Source organism: Cebus imitator, unplaced genomic scaffold (assembly GCF_001604975.1).
Source record: "Cebus imitator isolate Cc_AM_T3 unplaced genomic scaffold, Cebus_imitator-1.0 Scaffold355, whole genome shotgun sequence".
Classification (NCBI taxonomy): Eukaryota; Metazoa; Chordata; class Mammalia; order Primates; family Cebidae; genus Cebus; species Cebus imitator.
In genome coordinates this window covers 1293905-1306461 of record NW_016107670.1, presented here as the reverse complement: position 1 = coordinate 1306461, position 12557 = coordinate 1293905, and the positions used below count along the sequence as shown (strand labels likewise).

The 12557-nt window shown below is 37.0% G+C and overlaps 1 protein-coding gene across 1 annotated transcript in view; it reads right to left on the bottom strand.

The window, feature by feature from the left end:
• The window catches only part of TMC1 (transmembrane channel like 1), a 137975-nt gene that overhangs the window by 73143 nt on the left and 52275 nt on the right, over positions 1–12557 (bottom strand). The window contains exons 5-7 of the mRNA XM_037730607.1: positions 12100–12190; positions 9560–9641; positions 567–673 (exon numbers count right to left, since the gene is read on the bottom strand). Of these exons, the coding sequence (XP_037586535.1) occupies positions 567–673; positions 9560–9641; positions 12100–12190 (280 nt within the window). The remainder of the gene's footprint in view (positions 1–566; positions 674–9559; positions 9642–12099; positions 12191–12557) is intronic.

Below are 12557 nucleotides of genomic sequence, written 5' to 3'. Positions count from 1 at the left end.
GTGTGTGTGTGTGTGTGTGTGTGTGTGTGTGTGTGTGTGTGTGTGTGTGTGTGTGTGTGTGTGTGTGTGTGTGTGTGTGTGTGGTGGGCGTTATCTTTATATCTTAGGGGGAACATGTTCATTTTGTGTTTCTTCAGTATAGAAAATCTGGATGCTTTGAGTCACATTAAAGAAGCATTTCTTTCAAAGCTAACTTGGCAAAATAAATAAATACAACTCACAAGGTGTCAAAGTCTTCCTCGGGAATGATATTAACGTTTAGGAACACGGACCCCCTTGGGAAACTGAAAGAAGCCATGAAATTTTCCACATAAAGAGGCACATTTAAACATTCATGTGAAATTATACATAAGTTGTATAATTTCAGGAGGCTCACACACCCTTTGGTGCAAGGATTGGGACCTTTGGTCCATGGGCATCATTTTGAAGATTAATCTCATTACAAATCCTATGACTCTAAGAGGTGAACATAGCCAATTAATTATTCTACTCTTAAAGAAAAGATAAATCCTTTTCTAGGAGAAACATTTTTCAGCACGTTTTGTAAGCTGGAAGTCACATCTCACCTCTGGCAACATGATGAGGCTGAACGTCAGGATAAAGAGAACCATATTGACTCCATACATCCATCTCAAGAAGAGGAAGTATGAGGCCACTGAGGAGCCAAACTGACCTATTACAAAGAAAATAAAACGTTTGAAGGGAGATCAAAGCAAACAAACAAAAAAGAGCTTTGTCTTGGTTGCCTTCCAAAATAAATCTATTAATAGTGAGACATCAGTCCTTTTTATATGTAAAGCTACAGCATTCTTTTCTCTCTATTCAAGAAGAGAAAATGTTAATCATGATGGAAGCATTCCCTGTCATGTGGAATGTAGGAGGTACGCAGAATGCAGTTGTGCAGACTGCGTGTGACCTGCCGCATCAGAGTCCATCCAAGGAAAAGCTGCCTTTTGCTGAGCAGCCATGATTGCCACCTGCAGAGTGCATTTTATTCCTTGAGTTAATACTGAGAAGTGAGCAAATATATGTAAAGGTAACTACAGTGCCTAGCTAGTAATTAGCTACTACTATAATTATTATTACTGCTATTTTCTACCCTTTTTCTCGTGCAAACAACGTCCTTCTCAAAAAAAGTTTACCATATCCTTTACAAATAGTTATCTTACCAACAGTCTCTTGCTGTTTCCCCGATTACTGGAATTTTACAGGGGTGGTGTAGAAGCTGAAATTCATTCATTCATTCCATACATCTTATGCCAGAAATCATCTTATATAGATACAGATGATAGGAGATAGAGATAGAGATAATAGCAGGTCCTACAGGAGAGAAGGGAAAGTATTGAGAGAGGTTGCTTTAGAAAGGTTTCTCAAGGAAAGAATATCAGAGATGTCATCTAAGCAGAGATCTGAAGTTTGAGGAAGAGACAGCAACAGGCTGAATTGCGGAAGAGCAGCTCAAGCAGAGGAAAGAGCCAGAACAAAGATCCTGAGTGGCAAGGGCTCGGGACAATTGAGGAATAAAACTCAGACCTGTGCAGTTGGAGTATATGAATGAGGGAAAGTGGTGACAGATAAGGATGGAGAGGCCAACCCACAGTGTGTGGGGCCTCTTAACACATGGTAAAGAGTGAGAATTTTATTTAAAATGTAAGAAGTCATTGATAGGTGTTAAGCATTAGGGCCAGAGGAAGGGGTGATGAGCATGACTTTTAAAAAACCATTTCAGTTTTGGGGAATCAACAGGCAATAGGCAAGAATGTTCAGTCAACTCACCCGTGTCCTCCAAAGTGAAAAGTAAAGTGATTGGTTAATTCTTATTGACAGACAGAAAAAAATAAAAGCATCTTCTTAAAGCAGAGAATGGAAGAAGAAAAATCAAGAATTTAAGTCTTAGGTTCAGATTTCATAGATTTAAGAAAGCAAATGTTTCTTTGATGGTCATTTCAGATTCGGCACCAAGTTGCTAGTTTTTCCGATCTTCCAGATTATCGTTGTCAGTTGCCCAAGAAAAAAAACAAATCATTTCAGTTCCGGACTGCATCAGCCCATGTGTTCTGTCTCATTCGGCTAAACATCTCTATTGACCAGTGATTTTCTGGAGCCTTCTAGCATTGAAATATTATCAGTGGGGAAGCATTATCAATGAAATTGAAGTCTTATGGGGAGCAAATTCCAGCCTCTACTTACTTAGATAAGGCTGACCATACAGGACAGTAATGCCTGTATTTCTGGGCATTTGTCTATTCATTTTTCTTTCTTTCTTTTTTGTGACAGAGTTTTGCTCTTGTTGCCCAGGCTGGAGTGCAGTGGTGCAAACTTGTCTCACTGTAACCTCCACCTCCAGGGTTCAAGTATTCTCCTGCCTCGGTCTCCTGAGTAGCTGGAATTACAGGCGCCCACCACCAGGCCCAGCTAATTTTTTGTATTCTTAATAGAGATGGGGTTTCACCATATTGAGCAGGCTGGTCTCTAACACCTGACCTCAGGTGGTCCACCCGCCTTGGCCTCTCAGCCTCCCAAAGTGCTGGGATTGCAGGAGTGAGCCCCCACGCCCGTCCCCTTTGTCTATTCTTTACATATCATCTTTCTTATTCCCATAACTCAGTGGCAGTTTTTTTAGAAAGAAGTCAATCTGGCCAGGCATGGTGGCTCACACCTGTAATCCCCGCACTATGGGAGGCCGAGGTGGGCAGATCATGAGGTCAGGAGTTTAAGACCAGCCTGGCTAAAATGGTGAAACCCCGTCTCTACTAAAAATACAAAAATTATCTGGGCGTGGTGGCACGTGCCTGTTATCCCAGCTACACTGGAGGCTGAGGCAGGAGAATCCCTTGAACTCAGGAGGCGGGGGTTGCAGTGAGCCAAGATTGTGCCACTGCACTCCAGCCTGGGTGACAGAGTGAGACTCCATCTCCAAAAAAAAAAAAAAAAATTCAATTGTTAAATTGATATTTTAGAAGAAATAGATGATTTTGAAATCTGAGAATTTTTCTTTATGCTCAAAAGAGAATTTGGGATTTCACATTGTCAAGGAGTGCAGAGTTCTATAACGTTTTAAGGGTGTGTGGTTTTGATAAACAATCCCACCCCACTCCATGCCAGTGCTGTCACCAGGTGCACTGGTCTGCTTCTCCTAGGAAATCTGATCACCCACCTGGCTCCCAGTGACTTCATACCATTTCATGGCTGTTATCTACATTCTCTGGTAACAGCTACCTGATGGCTGCTCAGCCAGGTTCACTCATCATGTTTTATTGAAGGCAGTGGATTCCCAGTTTGTTACTCATTACAATTACTCATTTACTGGAGGAAAGCCTTGGTGGCTAGGTATTAAGGTAAGTTTTTCCCTGGAATCACATGTGAGATCTTCCAGTATAAAGTCCCGCATATAGGATTCTAATCCCTTCCTTCCTTCCTTTCCTTTTTTCCTTCTTTTTTCTTCCTTCCTTCCTTTCTTCCTTCCCTTCCTTCCTTCCTTCCTTCCTTTTTACAGTTTTGCTCTTCTAATTATTGTCACAGCCCATCCTCTCAGCACCTACATACAAACCCTGGCAAATGAGTTTCTTGTGTATAGAATACAAATACACCTAAATGCAAAAGAGGGTAGTGGATTAAGATGTTTCAGAAAGTATCCCCTCCTCCAACATGCATATGCATTATAATGAAATATACTTTAGAATCCAAAACTTCCAAACTCCATTTCTCAGATTTGACGGTAGTTTCACAACTATTTTATTTGGAGGTTGACTCTTTACAGAATCCTAAATGTAAAGAAAATGAATGCAGGCAAACAAATTTCATTAAAACTAGAATGATTACAGGAAAAACCCAGACACAGGTGGAGGAAACTAAGAAATCCAGAGACAAAATTTCTTCTACACTAGACCTGTCAATGGCAGAAAAGAAAGAACAGTAACAAAACAAACGCAGATCTTAAAGGAGAGAAAATTAAAAAACGGGTTGTCATCAAAACTCCAGTTTTTCCTGCCTCCACACAAAAATAAAAATAAAGAAATTTTCCCTTCTTATCCCTTTTGCCTAGTGGTTCTATCCTACCAGATATTGTTGACTAAAACTGATGTTCATTAAAAAGAAATGCCTGATTATAGTGTGGTTAAAAGAATAGCAATTCCTTCATACTTAGTCTTCAAACTGATTTACTTGTGTAAGGAAGCAAAATGAGTAATAATAATAATAATAGCTAGCATATCTTGATGGTCAGTTATGTGTACCAAGAACTTTATCAGTGTCAACTCATTATGCTGTCACTAAAACTTAATGAGGTTAAGTATTATTAGTCCCACTATGAACTGGGAAACAAAAACTTAAACATGGTAGTTAATAATAGGTAACATTTAATGAATCTTTATTTCAAACACCAATTTGATCTGTATGTATTAACTTACTTAATGATCAGCAAATCCCTTTGAGATGGGAACTACTGTATTCCCATTTTACAGAGACTTAGGTCTATAGGTTACACAGCTAGTAAATGAGGCAGCCGGGCTTCTAAACCAGGCAGTCTTGGGCTATAGGCGTTTGACTCCAAATCTAGAACACTGCTATATGGCCCCTTAAGTAAAACAGAGTTCAATTAATTTTCTTAAAATTATGATATATACAATAAATATGCAATGGACATGTGTGTCTGAAACAACAGGTATAGACAATATCCATCAATCAGCTAAAGCCAGTCAAATTCACAAATATGATGCCCACAATGACCAATTCTTTTTTCTTTAATCAGCCTGATAAATGCTGCTCTCACAGTAAATTATTAATTTATAAAAACAGAGCCTCTGATATGTATTAAACTGAGGCTTTATGCTTAGGCATATTCTTGGTCCTGAATTTTTTCATTTCTTTCAAGTTAAAGTTAAAATTTCAACTCTCTTTCTGGTTATTTATTATTAAGGCAAAGTGATTTGTAGTCTGTCATAACACATCCTTTCCCCTTGAACAGATGGGTAATAAGACAAGCAGATAAATATGAGCATTTCTAAATGGGAAAAGACCAATTAAATGACCTGCTGTGTGACTACAATCTAAATACCATCATGTTAGGCTAGGATATGAAGCACAATTTTTTCAAACCATGTAGGGGTAGGGAATTAAAAGTGACAAATTTGATTTGTATTTTCTAGAGTGCTTAGGGCAGCAAGGAAACATAAGGTTTATGCCCTGTGCTTTGTATTTCCTATCCAAAGCTATTTCCAGTCTGAAAAAAATAGGTTTCTAACACCATAATTTTGATGATGTAATCTATTATTAGGAAAAAGCAGATTTTGATCCTGAGAAACATTTGTAATTACCAGCTAGAAATACATTCAGTTATTTAATTTATGGTCTTAACAATAATGTTGGCATCACAATGGGTATAGATTATTTTTCCTGGGAGTACAAATATGCAGTTGCTTTAGAAAAATGTGCAATTCAATTAGGTTAATAAGATGTGTCCACAAGAGTAACCCTTGAGTTTTAGGCATGATCTTTTTAAGGCTGACATGATAGTAAAACTCCATAATATTCCCATGTGATGCATAACTTCACAATATCCTCTGTGGCAGGAATTATCAGATCTATTCTTTAAGTAAAAAGAGTTTGGAGTCATCAGGTGAGAATCCACTTCACGCTAATAAAGAGATCTAGGTCTTACTGGAATCAAGATGGAAACAGTATGAATTTTAGACTCTGATTTGAGTTCCACTCTTGATTCTGAAAATTATTGGACAGAGCTTTGGGGAAATTCAGTGAAGGCTATTAATTTTGGACTCCTTTAAAACCAAATTTTATTATATTATTTCAGTATTATTTAGACATTGAACAGAGGGTGTGACAAGGTGGATTAGAAAGGCTGTTGGGAATAGAAGGCAACAGCTCCTCTTTTGTCCAATCCACTTACTAAAATCCACAATTACCGTCAGTATTTATCTGCTTATAATTCCCCATCCAAGCATACACATATCAACCCATTTGGATGTAAGATTAATGAGTGTAGAGTCTTTGTGTGTCTTTATCAGCAGCGATGGTGCCTAGAAACACACCGAAGGAGACGTGTTAGGCATCCAGAATTTGCTCAGTTCATCAATAATGTCAGGCTTATTCCGAGGATTTAACAAGGTATATATTAGATGATTCTGATGTCCATAAGGAATATAATGGTATTTCTGAAGCTTTTGTAAGATTAAATGGCCATTTATTTAAGAGAAAAGAATTTATATTAATTTTATAATTAGATATATATTCTATAAGTAGTGTAGTTAACAAACTTTATTTTGAAGAGAATTTGAGGAGGCAATTATACAGTTCTCTCTTCGTATAAGTCTGTTTTGCATTTAAATATTTGAGGACTTATCAAAAGTATGAATTAATGAATTTCACATGCCTACATATACATGTAAAACTGACTGTAACTTATACATCATAGAATGCTGAGCTGGAAATACTTTTGTGTAGTGATTCATTAAACCCAAGATGGTGTAGCAGCCCCAAATGTAGAAACAGAGGACCAGAGATTTAAACAGATTGTCCAAACTATAGAGCTGGCAGGGGTCAAAAAGTCCTCAACCCTTAGAAAATCAATTGCATGTCCTTGCATGTCCTACTTCTTCCCATTTGTCATTAAGTTCAGTTTCAAAGACCATCACATTTTTCAACCTAATACTATAGCGCAAATCTCATAATTATCATTAAAATCTTAGTACATTAAGCATCTTATAGAATATAAAACATAAAATTAAATAAATCACTCACTCAAAAGTAAATACATGAGAAAATGAAAAATAATTCTTTGATAACGATCAAGAAAATCTATAACTACTCATCCTGCCATTGGCCTGGTAGAATACTTTTTAGGAATTAGTGTAAAACATATTTAAAAAGAAAAAGTGTATAAAACCTTCCCCAAAGGAAAAAGCAGCATAACACATGGAAAAGCATACGTTTTTGAACTCAGACAGATTTTTCCTTATATCTCAGCTCTGCTACTAATTCTGGGACAATTATTTAACCACAACGGTAAAATAGGAAGGTTAATGTTCACATTGCAGGAATATTGAAGGTTAAGTGAAATAATGTTTGTAGAGCGTCTGACTGATGGTAGCACTCAATAAATGGTGATTTGGTGAATACTGATAGAATAAAAAATAAAGCTCATTCTTCACAGTTGAGACAAAGCACCATTAACAGTGAAGAAGTCATGACAAACTAATCAAATCATAAATTATATATGGAAAGCAAAATAATCCACATTTGCCTGAATTTTCCAGCTTGGCTTTCCAAATTTACTAGAAGAGGAGAGGAGATAAGTGAAGGTTATTATTGGATAGCTCTCAATCTGTCTTTTCCACTGTGACATTCATGATGGATGGTGGTCATATGTGTAACTCTTGCTGCATGCAACTTCTGGCAATAAAAATAATTCTGTCTGTTTCTGTTTCACTGGATATGGCTGACTGAAACACAAACGAGCATGATATTACTATAAAGATAGGCTGGCACCTACTCTAGTGTGCTTTAAAAATAATTTTCAAATGTATGTGTTTACCAATCATTAATTACAAATTTCTTGGGATATATATAACAACTGATCAAGACTCAGCCCTATAATTTTATAAATTAGTAGACTGAGGTCCAGAGGGGTTAAATGACTGGCTCCACGTCAAACAGCTAACCTGCAGCAAAGCAAAGACCAACTTCAGAGTTCTTACCACATGGATTGTATCAGGATCTTAATATTCCAAACGGCCTTTTGTTTCTCAATGCCTCTCAAGCTACCACATTTGAGCTGTACAGTTGAAACCTAAGAAATCCATGATGTTTGCTCTTTTTTGATGTGTCTGAATTCCTTTCTTTTTTTCCTAGAATGGTAGACATTTAGAGAGTTTGTCTGTAATTTTATTCAATACACATTTATTAAGTGCCAAATGGAATCCAGGAGTGAACAAAATTAAATGTCCCCTATTGGGAGAAATGAACGTAAAATAAAATGAATTAAGATTACATCAAAAAATTAAAGATACAGTATTTTAGATAGCTGTTAAAGAGAAAATTCAAGCAGGAAAGAAATGGCATCAGGACTGTGTGGAAGGGGATACAGTTAATGAGCTGATGTATTTTAATTCACTGCCACTTAATAATTGTCATCCGATATTGAAAGATAGGGAATCAAAGGTTAGCCACTCCTAAAACATGTCCAATCATGTCAGCAAGCTATCCATCAGCTGTGTTATCTCCCTATGGAGCCTCCATTTTAATTATACGACACCACACTTAACCAGCAGGAAAACCTGCCTCCAATCTAGAGAGGAATGGATAAAAATCAGATCCTAGTTGAAACCGTTAAAACCAGAATGTGGCAAGATTGTGCTCAAAATAGTTTCAAATGTTAGCCCTTCTTTTTTAGATTCCTTGTTATTTTTTTAAAATTTTACTATTTTTATTTACAATATTTTAAAATTTGTATTTGCCTTATTCTAAGCCTAGAGCAGTGAACTAAATAGATTTTTGATTGGCTGCATTCTCCTTCCTTCTTTCCTATGAATATTATACAAAATAAAGGCACAATGTGAATATTCAGATAGCAAGTTCCTGGATGACTATTGCTTATTCTACTTCAGAGATTTAAAAATGAGGTTTTAAGACCTTCCTTCCTTCCTTCCTTCCTTCCTTCCTTCCTTCCTTCCTTCCTTCCTTCCTTCCTTCCTTCCTTCCTTTCTTTCTTTCTTTCTTCTTTCTTTCTTTCTCTTTCTCTCTCTCTCTCTTCTCTCTCTCTCCTCTCTTCTCTCTCTCTCTCCTCTCTCTCTCTCTCCTCTCTCTCTCTCTCTCTCTCTCTCTCTCTCATCTTTCTTTTTTTTTTTTTTAACACTCTTCCTGTCACCCAGTATGAAGTGCAGTGGTTCGACCTTGGCTCACTGCAACCTCTGCCTCCCAGGTTCAAGTGATTCTCTTCCCTCAGCCTTCCGAGTAGCTGGCACTACAGGCTCTTGCACCAGGCCCGGCTAATTTTTTGTTTTTAGTAGAGACGGTGTTTCATCATGTTGGCCAAGCTGGTCTCGAACTCCTGATCTCAAGTGATCCACCCACCTCAGTCTCCCAAAGTAATAGAATTACAGATATGAGCCACCGTGCCCAGCCTAAGACATCTTCACATTTTAAAACATTGTTCATTTTGATTACTGTCTAACATTAATGAGTGTATATTCTCAATGTCATGTTCATTGCCAAAATAAAATCTCTGCCTTTCAAATAAGACGCCTCAATATCATTGTGCACAGCAGTGACTTCCCTGTATAGGAAAGAAAATCAGGTTAGAATGGTAATGTTTCGGACTAAGGTAGAACATGAGAGTGGGGTCCCTAGTGTTGTCCTTGGTTAAGTGCTAGCAAATCTTTACAATGACCAAAGCAGTCACAAACAACACTTTTGTTTATTTGGTTGTTTTTGTTTGTTTGTTTCCAGTCTTCCCAAAGTCCAGAAACTGAGAAAGGCATCTGATAAGCTTATAAGATATTTTTCTAAGACAACCTTCTCCATCTGAGATCCAATGAGCACTTACTTTCAATAGCCTTGATTTTATTTTCCCATGGGATACATGCAGCTTTGAAGTTCTCAAAATCACGGAGGAATTTTGCCCATTTCTGAAAAGAAGGTCAGATACAACAGTAAAGTCCAGCCTCTTGATTTGTGAAGATGTTTATCCCCCCATCTCACAACATTACAATGCAATGAGCTTGGAAAAAAGGTCTCTCTGGCATCAAATACTGCTTTCTAGTCAAAAGGGGAAACAGTAGATTTCACTCGTTTCCCTGTTCTCCACTAACCACAAACCAATTTAATTCAATAAAAATAATGTTGATCAATCCCCTATGTTATGGGACATATGCTGACCACTCAGAAAGAGCTACTTACTCTGTAAGACAGTAAGAAAGCAGGGAATTAGTTAGCACATAATAGGGTGATCGGAACAGAGTGTGCGTTTAGTATTCATGGTATGGAGGACTCAATATGAATAAATTTTATTTTCTGTCTTTTATTTCCTGGTCCTGTCTTGAAAGCCTTCTGATCTTTTAGAGTAGTTTGTGTATAATAGGTGAGTTCAATACAGAAGAGTAAGTTTTATGGCATGAGACACTTCAATCTGGTAGAGGCAGAGTAGTCAGTTTAATGGAAAGAGAAGAAAACAAGTCAAAAATTCATTTTACAAGAGGTCTTCCTTCTATTTAACTCCAGTGTTGAGTTATCCATGGTCAAGAGGACCATTGGGAAGAATGAGAATGTGGCAGAGAACTTTGCATGTGTGCATATCGTGCTGGGATGATGTGGGTGCTAGATAGGCACTACTGTCTAAATAACAGCACAAGTCTGAAGTTCAAAAAATTATCCACTTTTTTTTCCATCTGCCTTCTCCAGTGGAACCGCCACCAAAACACAGATTTTCTTTAAAAACCCTTATGGCAAAGACCATCACTTTAGAGTTTAAACCCTGGGATACAATAGAAAATGCAAAGTCCAAGATCTAGGATAAGATAGGAATACCTATGGATCAGCAAAGACTGATCTTTGTTGACAAGAAACTGGAAGATGGATGTGCTTTGTCTGAATACAACCTTCAAAAGGAATTTACTCTTCATCTTGTGTCAAGACTTCATGGTGGTGCTAAGAAAGGGAAGAAGTCTTACACCACTCCAGAGAAGAGTAAGCATAAGGAAAGGAAGGTTAAGCTGGCTGTTCTGAAATACTATAAGGTGGACGAAAATGGCAAAATTAGTCACCTTCATCAAAAATGCCCTTCGGATGAACGTATTGCTGAAGATTTCATGGCCAGCCATTTTGACAGACTTTTTGGGGGGGTGGGGGTAGGGGACAGAGTCTCGCTTTGACCCCAGGCTGGAGTGCAGTGGTGCAATCTCGGCTCACTGCAATCCCCACCTCCTGTGTAATCCCGAGTAGCTGGGATTACAGGCGTGAGCCACCATATCCAGCCAATTTTTGAATTTTTTTAGTAGAGACAGGGTTTCACCATGTTGGCTAAGACCTCATGATCCACCCGCCTTGGCCTCCCAAGTGCTGGAATTACAGGCGTGAGCCACCATGCCCGGCCAAGAGACATTATTGTAGCAAATGTCCGGATTACTGTTTCAACAAACCAGAAGACTAATAATTGTGTATGAGTTAGCTTTTTAAACGAACAGAAAAAGCATAACTAGAAACAGCCACAATGACCATCTACAAAAGAATGGGTAAATAAATTGTTGTGGCATCTTTATACAACAGAATACAACACATGAATAAAAATAAACTATGACTTCCACAGCAACATGGATATATCTTGTGAACATAACATTGCATCAAAGAAGCCAGAAACAAACATATAAATACTATATGACTTCATTTATTTAAACTGTAGAAACATACAAAATTAATCTATTGTATCTATATATATATATATGAAAGTTAAGATATATGAACTTTATTCACAAAACTTTATGGGAATACATTTAGCTTACAGTTGGTATAACATTTGTAAAGAGGAGATAATAATATCTATGTTCCTACTTTACTGTAAGAATTAAATATAACTTTATAAAAGATTTCAATTCAGTGCTTGGCACATAGCAAGTGTTAAATAATGTTAGTTGCTTTTTTGTCTTTCCCCAAAATCTATATTTGTATCAGTGTATCGTTTATTTTTTTCTTATTTTCTGTCCAGTGTATAGTTAATGTTCCCGGTAGAAAACAGCTATATAGACACTTCAAGAAAAACAACTTGATGAGAACCCCTTCACTTCCAGAGAACGAAAATGAAAAAGGACGCAATCTTTTATATTTGGAAGTGCTAAAGTCACACAAGTAAGTCTTTTGCCATAAATCTGTATTTTTTTACTTATTTTACATTTTAACTCCACTAAGGACAATTTTTTAAATCTCCCCTGTAAACTTCAATACCACAGATAGGCTGTGTATATGCTGTACTAGTATTTGTGCTTTATACATACAAATGCAGGATTTTTTTTCACCCCTTTAGTTTTTTTTCTCCCAATGTTCTCTTTCTTAGGGACAATAGGCTATAAACCAGACAACTATAAGAATACCTACCTTGGCCATCATCATCTTAAATGCAAACCACCGTTTTCCTTTTCCTTTCCCAAGAGCCCCTTCATTTTCACTCACAAATTTTTTTGCTTCCCTGAGAAAATAAAACAACATAAGAGATAAAAGGAGGTGAGTTGCAATGACTAGAATATAGAAGTAGTAGACATTTAATTTTACCAGGTCTGCAGTCTTATTTTTTCTAGATCCTCCATAAGTGAACGTAGACCTGCATTTCATAACCTAGAGATTTTCAATGCATGCTTAAATTTTTAAATTCTGGCTAGGAAGAGTAAGATATTTTAGTCTCACTTATTAATCAGCTGGAATCATTGAAAAGGAATTTGTGCTAAGTGTCAAATACAGAACCCTAGGTCTTTTCATTTTTACCACATGTAAAATTGAATCTGAAGTTTACATCAGATTCTGGCAATCAAATGTTTATTTTAAAATATGTCCTTTTT